Source organism: Helicoverpa zea, chromosome 13 (assembly GCF_022581195.2).
Source record: "Helicoverpa zea isolate HzStark_Cry1AcR chromosome 13, ilHelZeax1.1, whole genome shotgun sequence".
Taxonomy (NCBI): domain Eukaryota; kingdom Metazoa; phylum Arthropoda; class Insecta; order Lepidoptera; family Noctuidae; genus Helicoverpa; species Helicoverpa zea.
Window position 1 is genome coordinate 7814798 of NC_061464.1, and position 16683 is coordinate 7831480.

General features: G+C 36.9%; 2 protein-coding genes across 2 annotated transcripts; one reads left to right on the forward strand and one right to left on the reverse strand.

The window, feature by feature from the left end:
- The first annotated feature begins 4292 nt into the window (after positions 1-4292).
- On the forward strand, positions 4293-16425 carry LOC124635692 (extensin-like). The gene is made up of 4 exons (XM_047171644.1): positions 4293-4411; positions 11355-11451; positions 14787-14951; positions 15665-16425. Exons 1-4 carry the CDS (start codon positions 4382-4384, stop codon positions 16270-16272), a joined length of 900 nt encoding a protein of 299 aa, XP_047027600.1. The 5' UTR covers positions 4293-4381; the 3' UTR covers positions 16273-16425.
- On the reverse strand, positions 9029-10808 carry LOC124635691. The gene has a single exon (XM_047171643.1). The coding sequence runs from the start codon at positions 10491-10493 to the stop codon at positions 9495-9497; it is 999 nt and encodes a 332-aa protein (XP_047027599.1). The 5' UTR covers positions 10494-10808; the 3' UTR covers positions 9029-9494.
- Positions 16426-16683: the final 258 nt, after the last annotated feature.

The window sequence follows — 16683 nt, forward strand, 5'->3', positions numbered from 1 at the left end:
TCAGATAGAGAATAGAATAGAATATTCTTTATTGTACACCAAATATGGACAAGGACGTAACAAACGTATATGTGTGAGTACAATAGGCGGTCTTGTCGCCTAAAGCAATCTCTTCCAGACAAGCTTTAGATGGATGGGGTTGATTTGTAAAGAGATAGTTTACGGGTAGTGGGCGTACAAATATAAACCAATAAACAATACATACACATATTTAAGGAAAGTTGGATGGGAGACAAGAATCCTTACTAATATTATAAATCGGAAAGTGAGTTTGTTTGTTTGTTTGTTTGTTTGTTCCGCTTTCACGCCGTAACTACTGAACCGATTGCTTTGAAATTTTGCAGACGTAAAGTTAGAAGTCCGGATTAAATAATAGGGTACTTTTTATCACGAAAAAAATAGATATTCCCGAGGGAAAACAAAAATATTGTTTGCTTGATGGATGGATTGTAGATGGCGCTGTGTGTCGTTTAAAACAAGGTAATATATTGCAAACGAATATAAACATGTAAATTTAGAAGCTAAATGATACGATAATGAATCCCCGAAAATGAGGAATTCCCGAGGGATGATGTACAATTTGTTTAATCGTCTAAACTGTTTTTTTTTACATCTACTTATATATTGCAAACGAATATGAACATATAAATTTAGAAGCTAAATGATACGATAATGAATCCTCGAAAATGAGGAATTCCCGAGGGATGACGTACGATTTGTTTTATCGTCTTAACTGTTTTTTTTACATCTACTTATCCTGAATTAACTATAATTCAACGAATTACTAATTGGTATAAGTATTAGTTAAGTTATTTCGTTCTTGAGGTATGCGATAGATGGCGCTGGGTGTTTTTAAAACGTGGTAACGATGTATTTTTAAAATACATAAGAAGTGGAATGATAGCTTTTTAAAACGTGGTGACGTTGTTTTTTTTAAGATACGTAAGAAGTGCAATGATATCTCGCGCTTTAACCTGTAGCTCATTGTTCAATCGCGAGCTTCCCGATAGCTCGATAGATGGCGTTGTGCTTTTCTGTATCGTGGTGTTAAGGTTCGCCGCGAATTAGTCTGTTTTGAAATCAGTGGGGCCCAGTAGCGCCAGGGCCAGCCGCGGCTGCGGGTTGTTCGAAAGAGGTACCGCGGCCCTGGTATATAAAAGGCCTAGGACGGAACACGACGATTTTAGTCAGTAAGAGTCTGACACTCCCTCACCGCTGCTAACCCACAGCGGGAGGGGTGAACCGAATTCCACGCGGGCGAAGCCGCGGGCGGAAAGCTAGTATAAATATATTTAAACAAAGTTGAGAGAGTTGAAAACAGCAAGAGACTGAGCGGGCCTGATAGATACAGGCAGTGCATTCCACAGAATAATTGCTTGGACAAGAAATTACTCTAAATGTGCTGAAGAAAAGATCTACAAATTCAATATCATAAAGACACCAGTACCTATTGCCACAGGGTCTTACAATCGGAATCTTATCATAAATGGAGAGCTCACTTTTAAATGTCTTCAAAATTCATACTACCCAAAAGCTAATTAAACCAAAGCCAAAATACTATTATCTAACGCAGATATCAACGTACGTAGATATTAGGCAATGTAACGGGGAAATATGCAATATCGTCAGCACATGCCACGAGATAAGTTGAACAGAAGTATCATAGTACAGAAATCTGATAACTTTAAAACTTTGTTTTTTAAAGTATCCTTACAAATTGGAGGATTTTCTGAGATGTGAGGTTTTCTTTTTCAGAACTAAAAAACAGTTGTGAGAATTAAAAAAGTTGTAGGTACCTACTAGGTACGTAACTGGGCCTTTGTTAAAATGCTAAAAACAGCTAAAAAGCTAAAAGCTAGAAAAATACATTGCGCCGAGCCATTTATCAATCTTTGTCATGGTTTAATAAAGTCACAGATTTCTGCATTAATAGATTTCAAAATTTCTTGGGACTTACGGATAAGAATCTGAATGACTTCTTTTGTGCTTCCCTTTTCATTTTGATTCCCTGTTTCGTCTTTTTTTATTTGTTGATGTGAAGTAGGTACGTCTCGTAATACCGCCTCAAAATTATATGACGTTGATAAGATATGACGCCCAGTTCCTTGACGCAGCATACCAAGATCAGCGCCATCTAGGCAAGGGCGGATAAAGCTTCGGTGCCAGGAGGTCACACAGCAAAAAAAATTATCATTGAATTTTAACAGAGTAAACTTAAAGCTAAATATTTTTTTTTGTTATTTATTGTATTCTTAATATTCTTGTGAATCCCTTGCATCTAGGCATCAGCTGAAAATAGCCCCATTCAAGTAATATCAAATTCTCATCTCTATCTATGTATAATATCGGGACCGGCCTTCTGTCCTCAATTCGATACGGCGATCCCCTCTCCAACACTCGGTATCCACGTTATTTCAGAGTTATACTCAGTTATTGCCCTGATATAATTTCCCCACATAGTTCTAGGCAATATTGTCAACTATTTTACATTGCTCTTCGTAATTGATTTACGTGTAGGCGCAAGTGCTCAGGATCTAACTTTGTATGGCATAGTTGGATTTTAGTAATTATTTTCTATTACAGAGCTTAGATATTGTAGGTTAGGTAGATGTAGTATTTTTTTTGTTATTGGGTAATATCAAAATTTTTTGTACATCCAGAAAATATGTCCAGGGTAGGTTCTGTCAAAATTGTGCAAAAATAATATAAAACGAGTTATGATATGTAGACCTACACTATTGTAGATATATAAAATAAAATTCGTAGCATATTATAATAAAGAAATATATAAATTACTTAATATTAAACCTTCGTCCAAGATTTATGTCATTTTTGTTATTAAATTTTAACAATTTACTGATTGCATTTTTGGCATCAGTATCAATCACTAATCACCCCCTGATAGTTTTTTTTGGAAATATATTCAATGTACAGAATTGGCCTCTCCACAGATTTATTATAAGTATAGATTTAAGATACCAGAAACTCAACAAAACAAAAGAAGAGACTGGAGAAGATTAAAAAAATTATATCAAAGAATCTTGTGATTGATGACGCAACCTTATGTGTTTTGTTTGTTCACTCTGAAATTGTCTTATTAGTAGTTCCTTTTTGTTTCCTTTTTATAACACTCTTCATTTTTGTAATGACATTCAATTTTGTTTCATTTTAGTGACTGTACAAAAATTTTTGATATTACCCATCTGTGACAATAGTTATTTTGATAGGCATAGGGAAAAACTTCATATCATACTAAATGTTTTACATGAAAACCAACAGCAAACTATATATATATATACCTCTATTACAAAATTCTTGAGGAAGTCTTGAAAATCTTGACTAGACTTTTTCAATCAATATTAATCGGAGCATCTTTAAACTGCAGCAAATTCTCCGATAAATTCCTGACTGGCGTGCATCATTATCTTGTTAAGTATTATGAATATTTTATCGAACATGGCAGCTTCTGTTTCAGTCTCGGGCCGATAAGGGCGAGGCTACGTACATAGCGATACGTGAAGACTTGAAAGTTGCGACGGTTTTATTGCAGCAATCTTATCATTTGATACCATATTCTTATATCTAATCATTTGATGCCGGAAATTCCCAGACAGATCTGAGGATTTTTGGTATACCGTACAATATGTTAGAAATGTTTTTTTTTTTATACATAACGTATTCTTTAACCGCCTTCCCAAAAAAAACCGGCCAAGTGCGAGTCGGATTCGCGCACGTAGGGTAGGTACCATACAAACTAATATTTTATATACAGGGTTACTGGTAAGTAGACCGCATCCTTTCATGAGGTGATAGTATAGGTCAATACGGACAAATTTGACCATGGGATACACTGGGTAAAGTTAACCCGTTTCAAGATAATCGAATTTCAAGATCAGTCGTCTAGGTACACGTATAAATTTTCATTATTAGTCAAAAGTCTTACCAGTAACCCTGTATACATACATAGGTACTCTTTAAAATTGTAGAAGGAATTTTTATCAAATTATCATTTCTAAATAATAAAATTACAAAACCATTTTGTCGCTTACGACTTTTAGTTATAAACTAGCGCGCGTATTGTTATCCTCGCCCCGCTCAGACGCTCCGACCCCTTTTGGCGCCTTAGATGCGCGTGCCGGTTATGGAATTATTTTTGACCAATTCGTCGCCTTAACAGACACAGAAACCGCTAATCTTCCTGAAATATGCGATAAAAATAATAATCATAAAAAAATAATTATAAACACCTTCAAAAGTACGATATTATAATGTGACAAGCAAAATTGTATTTCAATTAATTTTTAACATTTTAATCAGTTCCATATAAAACGTCAATCGTAAGAATATTAAGTACCAGTAAACGTTCGGTCTTTTGGTAATCATGTTGAGAGTACTGTGCCTGATAATATGTGTAAGATAATTATATTTTTTTACCACTGTAAGATAATTATATACAATGTGTCCCGGGGATAAGTGACCGCCCGAATTTTTTTGAATATTTGTACAAAATTAAGGATAATTTCATTTATATTTTTGAAAAAAATCATAAAAAAAAAATTATTGTCAGGCCTGTTAATAACAGGCTTTGCTCTTTTTTTTCAAATTTCAACTGACTGTATTTTTGCATTTGTTTGAAATAGCAGCAAACATTGTTGTGAGCTATTGTAGGAAATATCATGTAGTTTATTAATAAATTAAAAGAAAGTGATATTAAGGGGGCATTTATTGGACTTATTTTGAAAAAACTGAAAAAAGGCGTTATTTTCTTTGAATTTTTATTTTCTTTTTTTTCTAATAAATGTTTTATTACATTTTTGTTATGTTTGATAATTTTAATTGATAAACTATGATGTCGGCTAGTCAATAAAGAACAAAGAATTTAAAAAGATGTAAAAACTTAGGAAATATCTTAAAAAAACTGCAGTACGTCACAGTATTTACAAAAAATCATAAAAAAAAAACCAAAGGCGGTAAGTCCCAAATATAAAGGAAATTATCCTTAATTTTGTACAAATATTCAAAAAATTTCGGGCGGTCACTTATCCCCGGGACACATTGTATATAGGCTATCGGGCTATGAGGTAAAATAATTGGGAGTGGACCTCGTGTATCCGCAAAGCTGGTGCACTATAATATGTCCTGCGCAACTGGCTGACCTCCTTATAAGAGAACAGCCGCTGTGGCAGGTGATCGACTAAAACGCCATCATTAATATATAACATAGGTAGTTATAGAAGCATTACAAGTGGTAGTTTCAAAATCAATGGTTACCAGAATGTGTTTTCAACGGTTTCATTGGTTAAGGAATGAGAAGGAATTCAAGAGAAAACCCCTTTCTGTATGGCAAAAATGCTCACAGCAGTGAAACTGAAACAAAGACTCAGGCGCAGACGCAGTTTAACGTCTTGGCCGCTCCGAAACTTTAGACTCGGACTGCGATATGGATCACTACAGTAAATATACAGGGTTACTGGTAAGTAGACCGCATCCTTTCAGGAGGTGATAGTATAGGTCAATACGGACAAATTTGACCCCGGGATACACTGGGCAAAAGTTAACCCGTTTCAAGATAATCGAATTTTAAGATCTTTTCTTTACAAGTCGTCTAGGTACACGTATACATTTTTATTACTAGTTAAAAGTCTCGTTTTTGCGGATTTTTGTGTGATTTGTGGCTTTTTGGATAGCTAGATAAATTTAGATGTTTTTTAAGTATTCTGCACAAAAAAATGAAGAGTAATATTTTTGAGAAAATATCTACTAAAAAAGTAATTGCTGTTCGCTATAATTTCCTCTGTTATTTGTACAGTTTTATGGTTTGTTATTATGAAATGATTCATCTTCTATCCAAAAACACACAAAAACGAGACTTTTGACTAATAATGAAAATACGTGTACCTAGACGACTGATCTTGAAATTCGATTATCTTGAAACGGGTTATCTTTTGCCCAGTGTATCCCAGGGTCAAATTTGTCCGTATTGACCTATACTATCACCTCCTGAAAGGATGCGGTCTACTTACCAGTAACCCTGTATACTATTTATTTATTTATTTATTTATTTATTTATTTAGGGATAAAAAACAGTTACATAATAAAACTTATCGGATAAATTATATTAAAACTAACTTAACAATCATGCAACCCATACCATTATCCACAAGTTAACAAAAGAAAAGAAAAAGAAAGTATGAAAACTGATTACACTGACAAAATTAAACAGTAAAAATGAAATATATAAAAGTACTTAGTAGATTTGCGGTTGATTAGCCTATAATTACAATTTCAGACAAAAGTTTAACAGCTTTAATTTTAAACTGATTATGAGCTAGATTAAATATGTCAAGTTGTGTGAAATGCGAGTTATATATGTCCGCAAGACGGCGAAGAGGCACACGCACTCCAGCATTCGTTTTGCAGGACTCAAGATAAAACAGATGAAAGGCGCGCACTCTGCGCCGGATGACAGTTCTGGGTACCGTATAACATAATTTATTGGTTAAATCAGTACAGTCGAATCTATTGTTACACAAACCATGTAGCATCATAACAGACAAAAACATTCGCCTGTGCTGTAGGCTCAAAATATTATATTTTTCTAATAATAGTGTGTATGGAATTTTTGAGTGATAACACCTATAGTTCATAGAACGCAGAAACTTTTTCTGCACCATTTCTAAACCAGAAATATACTTTTCGTACAAAGGATTCCAGATGGGAGAAGCGTATTCTAACTGAGATCTAATTAATGTTTTGTAAAGCAGTAAGAACGTAGAGGGACGCACAAAGTCACGAGAGGATCTCATGACAAAACCGAACATTTGAAATGCTTTGTTTATTATTGCATCATGGTGAGCGTCAAAGTGTAGACAGGAATCAAGTATTACACCCAAATCACGTACAGATCGCACAGTCTTTAGGGGTACGTCGTTAATGGAATAAATGTGGTTGATTTTATTTTTGTTCTTAGTGAAGGAAATAGCATGACATTTTGGGAGACTAAGAAAGAGCTTATTAATAGTACAATAAGTGTGCAACCTGTTTAGGTCATCTTGAAGTAGTAAGCAATCTTCTATAGTTTTACAAGGAGAATAGATTTTAATGTCATCTGCGTACATTAGAAAACGAGAGTTGACGAAACATTGTTTAATGTCATTTATAAATAAGTTAAAGAGAAGAGGACCCAAAATGGATCCTTGTGGAACTCCAGACGTAACAGTTACAACCTCAGATTCATAACCATTAACGACGACTTTCTGGGTTCTGTTAAAAATATAAGACATAAACCAGCGCAGTAAGTTACCGCGTATACCGTTGAAGGCTATTTTATCCATTAGTATTTTATGATCCACCTTATCGAAAGCCTTCTGAAAGTCTGTGTACACGGCGTCTACTTGAATTCGTTGATCCATGTGTTCAAATAAATCATTAGTGAAAACCATGAGGTTTGTTGTGGTGGAACGACGTTTAACAAATCCATGTTGCTCAAGGATAATATGTTGATGAATATGAGGATATAATGATCCGTGCACCAGTCTCTCGAAAACCTTAGACAAGGTAGAAAGTATTGAGATAGGGCGGTAGTTCTCCACATTACTTTTATCGCCACTTTTGTAGACTGGAGTAATAAAGGCTTTTTTCCAGACAGCGGGAAAAACACCTTCTCGTAGACATTTATTAAATATTATGTACAGGGGTGTGCAGAGGCTTTCATATAGTTTAATGAAGAAACTAGGTGGCAATCCATCGGGCCCAGCTCCTTTGGAAGGATCTAGCGACTTTAAAGACACACTTATGGCATCTTCAGTCAGGTGAATGTCTGATATGCTTGATACATGATCCAAGCACGCAGTAGGTGGCTGCCAAGTATTTGGATTAAAAGAGGAGGGTTCGTAGACGGAACAGAAGTAGGTTGAGAATAAGTTGCAGATATTAGTGGGGTCGTCGGAGGTAATAGTTCTAAAGCACATGTTGGAGGGTAGTTTGGCCTTGCACTTTCTAGCTGATATAAAAGACCAGAAGTACTTAACATTTTTGGGAATGTTGTTTTCAACAGATTCCATATACTTCCGGTAGCATCTAGCACAATGATTGTGGAACAAATTGCGATAGTTGGAGAAGGTTAAATAGTCTGAGAGATTACTATAGATCTTCCATCTGACCCATGCACGTTCTTTTTTCTTTAAAATACGTATCAAAGATGGAGAGAACCATACCGGATAGTTAGCGTTTTTAAAGCGAGTTAACGGAACGTGCAGTTTTACAATGCCGTATACTGTTTCATAAAAGGTATTGACAGCTTCCTCAGAGGATAGGTGGGAAAGTGTTTTAACCCAGTTGATTTTATCTAGCTCAAGCTTTATTTCATCAATATTTGCTTTATGGAAATTGTATCTTTGGACGGAGTGATATTTCATGGGAGCAAATAGCATTCCCAGACTAGTCAATGTACAGAAAGGAGGATGGTGGCTGTCGGGGTCTAGTAGAGTATTACAGGATATTGTCTGGCAATCTACGTTAGAAATGAGCAAATCCAGTATTCGACCTAATTTGTTTTTAGTGGCGTTGTATTGAGTACCATTAACCAGTCCCATAAAATTTAATAAGCCGCGCCCAATCGTACTTGAAGCTTGAGCAATAGCATAACCATCTTGGTCTGACCAGTCCATATCCGGGATGTTAAAATCTCCAAGAAAGAAATATGAGTCACAGGTGGTGTCATTAGCCAGATCTTGTAGCATGTCGAAGTACTGTAAATATGTGTCTTCTTGTGTTCGTGGCGGTATGTATGTGGCACTAATAATGTGGTGTGAGTTTTGTCGTGCTGAAGGCAACTGTATCGCAATCTGTTCCACTTCAGAGTGGACAAAGTGTGTCATTATTTTGGTGGGTCGCAGCTCACGAAGGACGGCCACTAGAACGCCTCCCCCCTCGCGTTTTTTAGTCGCTAAGCGGTCGCGATCAAGTCTGAAGACGATGTAACGGTTGTCAATAAACTCACTGTCCTCAATGCTAGGAATAAGCCAGGTTTCCGTCAACACAATGACGTCATAAGAGCATGATAATATATTCATATAAAGAGTATGTAACTTTGTGCGTATTCCTCTACAATTCTGGTAATATATCACGATATTATTTAAAGCCATTATATAATAAAAAACAATAAATCTGTATAACATATAACAATTTTATACACTGTGATGGTGCACATCTTAATATAAATTATAAAGGAACAATCCAGCAAACTATAATGAAAACAGGACCGAACTATAAAATAGAAAATGTACTGATTTATCTTTTGTACATACGGGTATAAGTTTTTAACTACTACACAGTCGCTTACTGATGACATAAGGTAAACAATTTCACAGTACGATAACAAAAAATCAAATAAACAAAAGTATAATAATCTTAATATGTAGGCGCGGATTAGTACATCTGAAAAAGTTGAAAACAACAGGCAAAGGCGATATGTCCAGCAACCATTAAAATATCTAAAGTTCCTTAGCATCAGTATCAGTAGGGGTTTTCTTGCCATTAACAATTTTACCCAGATCAACATTAGAACGTATCGCAAATGCAGAGGTTCCATCTTGCTTGCGCACAAGTATCGTAGCATTTCGTACCCAAACATATTTAAAACCACATTCATTAGCGAGCTTTCTTGCCTCACGAAATAACGCTTTATTTTTCAATGTCAGATGTTCATTTAAGTAAATTGAAGTCAAAGCGCCTGATATTCCTATTTGGTCGGTCTTAATGCATTTACTTTTTCGGTAGGCGCTCAGTAAGTTGTCACGAGTTAACAGTGATTTAAATTTTACTATAATATTTTTGGGCTTGTTGTCATTCTGATGTGCATGCGGGACTCTGTGGATAGCGACAATGTCATTTTGTGACACAGGAAATTTTACTGCATTGCCTATCGCCTCGATAATTGTGAACAAGTTCTCATTCCGCTTCTCAGGCAAGTTACAGACTTCGACATTACATAGCCGCGCCTGTTGTTCCATCGAGTCGATCTTCGCCTCAAGTTTGGTTATCGTCGGACCACTGCTGATGTTGATCATGTCGTTTATGCGCTTCTCACATTCCTTATGTTCCTTTTCTAATCTTTCAACACGTTCCCTCATGTCTTCATAACTTTTATTGAAAAACTGAATTGTTTTCTCAATCTCTGTATTGGTCTTTTGAATACTGAGGCCCTGTTGTTTAAGCTCAGAAACTTCAGCAACCAGTTTATTCAAGATGATATCTTGGTCGGATTTCCACGAAAGCAGCATATTTTTCAAATCTATAAACTTGTCCGGTTCCGTCCAGCTGTCATCACCTCGAAAACGTTTGTTACTTGGTCTTGTAGTAATGTTGCCTAAATCATGGGAACTAGATTCCGATGCCACGACGACAGGTGAGAGATCAGGTTCCGACTGCGTTTCCAATAGTGCACAATTGCCGGGTGAGCTTTGCGGAGGCGAGCGCATCATGCGGGGCATGTTGGTTATGTGTGCGAAAAAGCAACTACTCAATAAAGCACACTGACAGACGTGGATACGCCTTAGCAAAGGATAGCAGTTAGGTATTTCAAGCGCTTAACTAAGTGCACTGGTGGTCGAGTTCAGACACACACCGCCTCACGTTCAACGAACCCAGGTTCGCATCCGGGCAGCAGCAAAAAATTTTTCGAAGTTTTAGGAAGATTTTTAAAGTTAAAATTGAAGTATGGGCTTACAAAAATCTTCTATCTCTGTCAAGCTCCACCCAGTGGGCGTGGGCCTCAGGTAAAAACACTACAAGAGTGACAAGGAATCGAAAATAAGGATCCAAGCCAATCACAACACTGGTAATAGAGTACTTCACATAAATCACAGCGCAACTTGCAACACGTCTTCACACTTTCGAGTACAAGAGCTAACTGCGATATAACGATATAACTAGGTAGGTATTACTAGATTCCGCCACTTGTCTGTCCTTCCACCTGCTAGTAAACTGTATCTCATATGATGTACTTCTGTTGCCGCTTTAACAGCAAATACTGACCGAAATAACTATAATTAAATTTTAAGGGTCTCATACAACAAAACGAGTATTTTTGGCTTGGTTTATAGTGGATTTTTGCTACTTACACGAATATTAGACATTTAAATAAAACTACTTTTGCGGATGTTATCGCGGTTATATTAATATTATTTAAACCCGACGTTTCGGATCCTTTACAGCATCCATGGTCACGGGCAGACTAAGGTATTGCTCGTCTTGATATTTTTAGTTACAACAGCTACCCTACATTTTGTTGATTATTGACAAATCGTAAACATGAAGAACCAATGTTTCTATTGCTTTCTAAAATATTTCAGGCTACAGTTAGTGAGGTTATCCACGATGAAAACAGAGGGGCATCCAACTTTACTGACAATTTAAGAAAATTCGCAGACAACAACCGAAATATACCAGGTAGGTAAAACTAATGAATATTAAGTAACAGGTGAATTTTTGATGCATAAATCCAGGAGAGAAGTTTTAATTTTAGAAGTTTTATGAAAATAAAATATTTCAAGCGCGTTATTGTTCAGACTTGAATGGGAGGTTTTCTTTTGGAGAATTAAAAAATAGCTAAATAGGCAAAATGAACTTAAGTACATCTATAAGACACTGAGTTCTAGGCCTGTGCACCTAAAAATAGTTTTTTTTTCTTTTCAATGTTTTTGGGAGTTGGTTTTATTTTTTATAAAAATATTTTTTCATTTCTCTATCTTTATATACTGTAGCGGTACTAGAACTCACACCGCCATCTACAACTTAGAATCTAAAAACTACTACAACTCACAACACCGCCGTCTACACATTCGGAGACGCAACTAACCTGCATCGCACATGCAGTGTTCGCGCGCACAATGAATACACATAGATCGGGCAGTAGACCACCGGACAAAACTCCTGTCCGGTCGGAGGATCCTCCCTTTACTGCGAGGTACGATGAGCTTTACTTTCTGCTCTCATACCTCCACAATACTAATCTACTTATAATTGAATTTACTGCTCCATTGGTCTAAATTTCGCAAGCGCGGCACGAAGTCTCGGGTTCGATTCTCGGGTCGGGCCCTAAACACTTTGTAGGTTTTAGAAACTTCACAAAGCCGACTTACCAAAGACCCTGCAACCTGCAATACTGTAAAGTCCACCTAGGTATATGCAGACCATACTCAGATATATAAGTCATGTATGCCTTCAGAAATAAATTATGCTATTGAAAATATCACGAAAGATTTAGATGGAATCGTCGACTGGTCTCAAAATAACACTCTGGTACTCAACGCATCGAAAATCAAATGCATGATAATCGGCACGAAACACCAAATAAATACTGCTGAAAATCTATACGAACCAATTCTTGTGAGCGGAGAGGAGCTCGAAAGGGTAAGAATTACTAAAAACTTAGGTCCGCTTATGGACAATGAACTCCGCTTTTCAGACCATTTCAATAACTTAGTGCCGAATGCATTTTATTCGGGAATTCCTCTCTGAAGACGTAAGGAAACTACTATCTGATTTATTGGTGTTCTCATCATTCAATTGCTGTGATGTTGTGAATGTATACTAGGATACTTCAAAAGATAAAAAAACCATTGTTTGTAAAGTCGTTTTACTGACGATAGTTGAACGTGACAACGTGAGTAGCTGCCGATTGTGCCTCTTTGTCGCTCGCTGCGTGCTCTCGCTTGCACTTCAAGCCTTAAACGGAACGCCTCAGAGTGAGGTAACGCCTCAGAGCGAGGTAACGCCTCAGATCGAGGTAACGCCGCATGAGTCATGTTTTTTCGTGCGTGCAGCCGGCTCCATCGATTTATAAGACGTTGTCACGTCAAAAAAAAAAAATACGTGTGGCACTCGGGGACTGCCGCGGTAAAGCTATTGCATAGCATTCTGTATCAACTTATGCAATTATAATTATTTATTTTACAACGAAATGAAAAAAAAAAACATAAAAATGTCGAAACATAATTGAAATTTCGAAACGTGTGACACACAGCGTCGTGTCGAAGACTGCCGAACTGACACGACGTTAGACGATGCACGGCCTTCAAGCCACACCTCCGTGCCCGTCGGAGTGGGGAGCGTGAGGTTTTTCAATTACGGAATTTCTGGATTTGGTCCCCGCGCTCAAGGCCTGCGATAGAAGCTATGCAATAGCTTAAAAATATTCAAATTGCTTGCATTCGGTTTTGCTACAGAGAACCGAGAAGGTCTCACATATAGCTCCTATCATAAATGCAAAAGGATTGCTTAATATGGAATCAAGACGTCATGTGCATTTATTAGGTTTCATACATAGGGTTATCACTGATAAACGTCCATCATTTTGGTGCGCTGATGCGCATAACTTAAATATTAGATCTAAACTGAAAAATAAACTTATTATACCACAGAACACAGGGATAATGGGTAGCTTCAAATATGCAGCATCGAAAATATGGAATAACTAGCTTTTGCCCGCGACTTCGTTCGCATGGAATAGTGACTTCCAGCATATTTTTGGTTTGACCAATAGATGGCGCTATATGTCCGGAATAAATTTTATTTTTTATTTTGAAATAAAAATCTCCTATATCCTTTCTCAAGTTCCAAACTATGTCTGTACCAAATTTCACACAAATCGGTTCAGTAGTTTAGGCGTGAAGAAAAGACAGACAGACAGACAGACAGAGTTACTTTCACATTTATAATATTAGTTAGGATATTGCCACACCTTTTAAAAATATTAAAAACGCATTCAATTTTAAAAACAAGTGTAAACATTTGGTTTTGGAAAGACAGAAAAATACTTGATAAATATCAATTATAAGCTGTATTTTCAAACAACACATTATATCTCTAATTATCATTTAATTATTGTTAAACATATAAATTACATTTTTAAATTTACTATAAAATAATAAAACATTTAAAAATACAAAATATACGTTGCCACCGATACCGGGCACAGGGTCCAAGGTAACTGTGGTTAGGGTCCCAGAGACAGAAACCTCACAATACGCGCCGTATCAAGGAGTGCTGCCTTCTGAATCAGTCCCTTGATCCAGCTGCCTAACGAGAGCCTCAGGAGGTGTTGATCGAGGCTCTTGGCTATTAGACCATTGGCCGTAACGACAATCGGCACAATAACGGCCGTGTCCACATGGCGACAACCTCGTGCGCTAAGTCGAGATATTTTATTTGTTTCTCTTTCTCAGCTTTCACGAGGTTCTCGTCATGCGGAACGGCGACATCGACTATCATCGCGCGACGCGCTAATCGATCTACCACCGCTATATCAGGCTTATTGGCTACAATAGTGCTGTCAGTGATGATAGATCGATCCCAGTACAACGTGATATGGTTCTTTTCGAGAACTGGGTCGGGCGCATACTTGTAGTACAGTACCTCAAGGTCTACAAGGTTGTATTGCAGAGCAAGCTGCTGGTGGATAATCTTGCCCACTTGGTTATGTCTGTGCAAATATTCACCGTTAGCCAAATGAAAACTACCATATACATATAAGTAATATGTCTGAAAGATAATGTACCCCACCTCTATTTATGAGTCATATATCAATTAAAAGGCTTTTTAAGCGCTATTTTCCATCTTAAGAAGAGAAGAGAACAATTGGTAAATTATATGTTTTGTATTGGTAAATTATCGGAATATAAAGAAAGGGTATCGGGTCGCCCAGGGTTGAGGAGGTCAGGTAGGCAGTAGACCCCAACATAGTTGGGAACAAGCGAGGCAGATGATGATATTTTTATTTTCAGATTCTTTGAGAGTAAATTCTAAATGTGACCTGTGGGCTGTAAAATATGAAAGATGTGCACGTTGCAAATGCATAGCTCATTACTGGATGTGCATGGGAAGACGGTGTCCAGAATTGCATGATCCTCAAAATGCTAGGGGAGCTTACCAAGTCACAGAGGAAGACTGTATGTATAAGCCTTTCCTTCATAACCTTATAACTACCTACACTCAATTAAGATATGAGATTGTAAAAAGAATACCTCCGTGTAAGTTATTGTACCCCAGTGTGAGAAGTAAAAGAAATTGCGTTTTTCTTACGCAACATGTGCTTAAATAAACTATAAATTTAAAAAACTGGGGTAATCAAATCAAACCTAACTTCACATAATTCATATTTTAAAGGCGAACGGCAGGCTCGTACGGAACTTCCTTGCCGCTACTAAAATTTCGTGTTTTGTGATATTTTTTTGTTTTAATTGGTGGGTAATTTAATATGATAGACAAGCCCTTTGTAAATTCTTACTTAAACTTTGGTAGTAAAAGTTATAACCAGTTTTGTTTCTTAAGGTTATGTACTACAGTGCACCCATATAGGTTGTTTTAGCTAGGTACATAAACATTGTTATGGTAATAAAATAAATGTTCTACGTAGCTGGTCTCTTAATCAACAGCAAAGAACTGAACAGAGACTGAAAGATTTTCGTTACCTGTCAATAAAATAATGGCCAATACAAAAAAAAAAAAACATTGATGGTGAAAATATGTAGTTTATATTACGTTTAATTACTTTAATCTTTTAATTGGTATAATTAATACATTGGTATAAAACCCCTATATAAAGTAGGATACTTTATACTTAGCGGTACTCCTATATAGATATAACTTTTTTTTCTTTCAGTATTATATATCAAAGATTGCAATGAAGGAGACAAACGTCAGTTGGATGAGTGCACTCATTGCTTCTGTCATGGCTGCACGAAGTGGGCGTGTATAAGATATTGTGAAACCAGGGAACCTGAGTTACCACCTACGATACCGTCTAAACGACCATCTATCCCACCATCTATCCCACCATCTATCCCACCATCAATCCCACCATCTATCCCACCATCTATCCCACCACCTATCCCACCATCTATCCCACCATCTTGTACGCCATCTACGCCACCATGTACAGACCCATCAACTCCACCATGTACAGAACAATCTACGCCACCATGTACAGACCCATCAACTCCACCATGTACTCCACCATGTACAGACCCATCTACTCCACCATGTACTCCTCCATGTACAAAATCACCTAAGAAACCATCTACGAAACCAACTCCTAAACCATGTACTCCACCATGTACAAAATCACCTAAGAAACCATCTACTAAACCAACTACTAAACCATCTAGGACACCATGTCATATATGTAAGAACCCAATGAAGCTACCCCCAGAGTATGATGAAAATGGAAATCCTGTATTTTTACGTAAGATTTTTTTATCCGACTGCTAAGAAAGAAGGGGTTTTTCTGCAATTATATTTTTGCAGTACCTTAGTCGTGGTGGCCTAGTGGGTAAAGAATCAACCTTTCGAGTATGAGGGTGTATGTTCGATTCCAGGGTCAGGCAAGTACCAATGCAACTTTTCTAAGTTTGTATGTACTTTCTAAGTATACTTAGACACCAATGGCTGATAAAAAGGTGAAGGAAAACATCTTGAGGAAACCTGGACTATAAAGTCTGAAATCACCAACCCGCATTGAGCAAGCGTGGTGATTAATGCTCAATCCTTCTCCGTGTGAGAGGAGGCCTGAGCCCAGCAGTGGGACGATAAAAAGGCTGTAACAGTAACAGTAACAGTAATCGTAATAAAATACCTCTATTAATAATACATTGTTTTTATATATCTAATTTTTAGTAAATA

Bases quoted from the DNA above. Each gene is read 5' to 3' on its own strand.
- LOC124635692 (XM_047171644.1), top strand. From the start codon at position 4,382: ATGTTGAGAGTACTGTGCCTGATAATATGT. The intron at 11,452-14,786 runs GTAGGTAAAACT...TTTTATTTTCAG, and splicing joins CAACAACCGAAATATACCAG to ATTCTTTGAGAGTAAATTCT. The intron at 14,952-15,664 runs GTATGTATAAGC...TTTTTCTTTCAG, and splicing joins CCAAGTCACAGAGGAAGACT to TATTATATATCAAAGATTGC.
- LOC124635691 (XM_047171643.1), bottom strand. From the start codon at position 10,493: ATGCCCCGCATGATGCGCTCGCCTCCGCAAAGCTCACCCGGCAATTGT.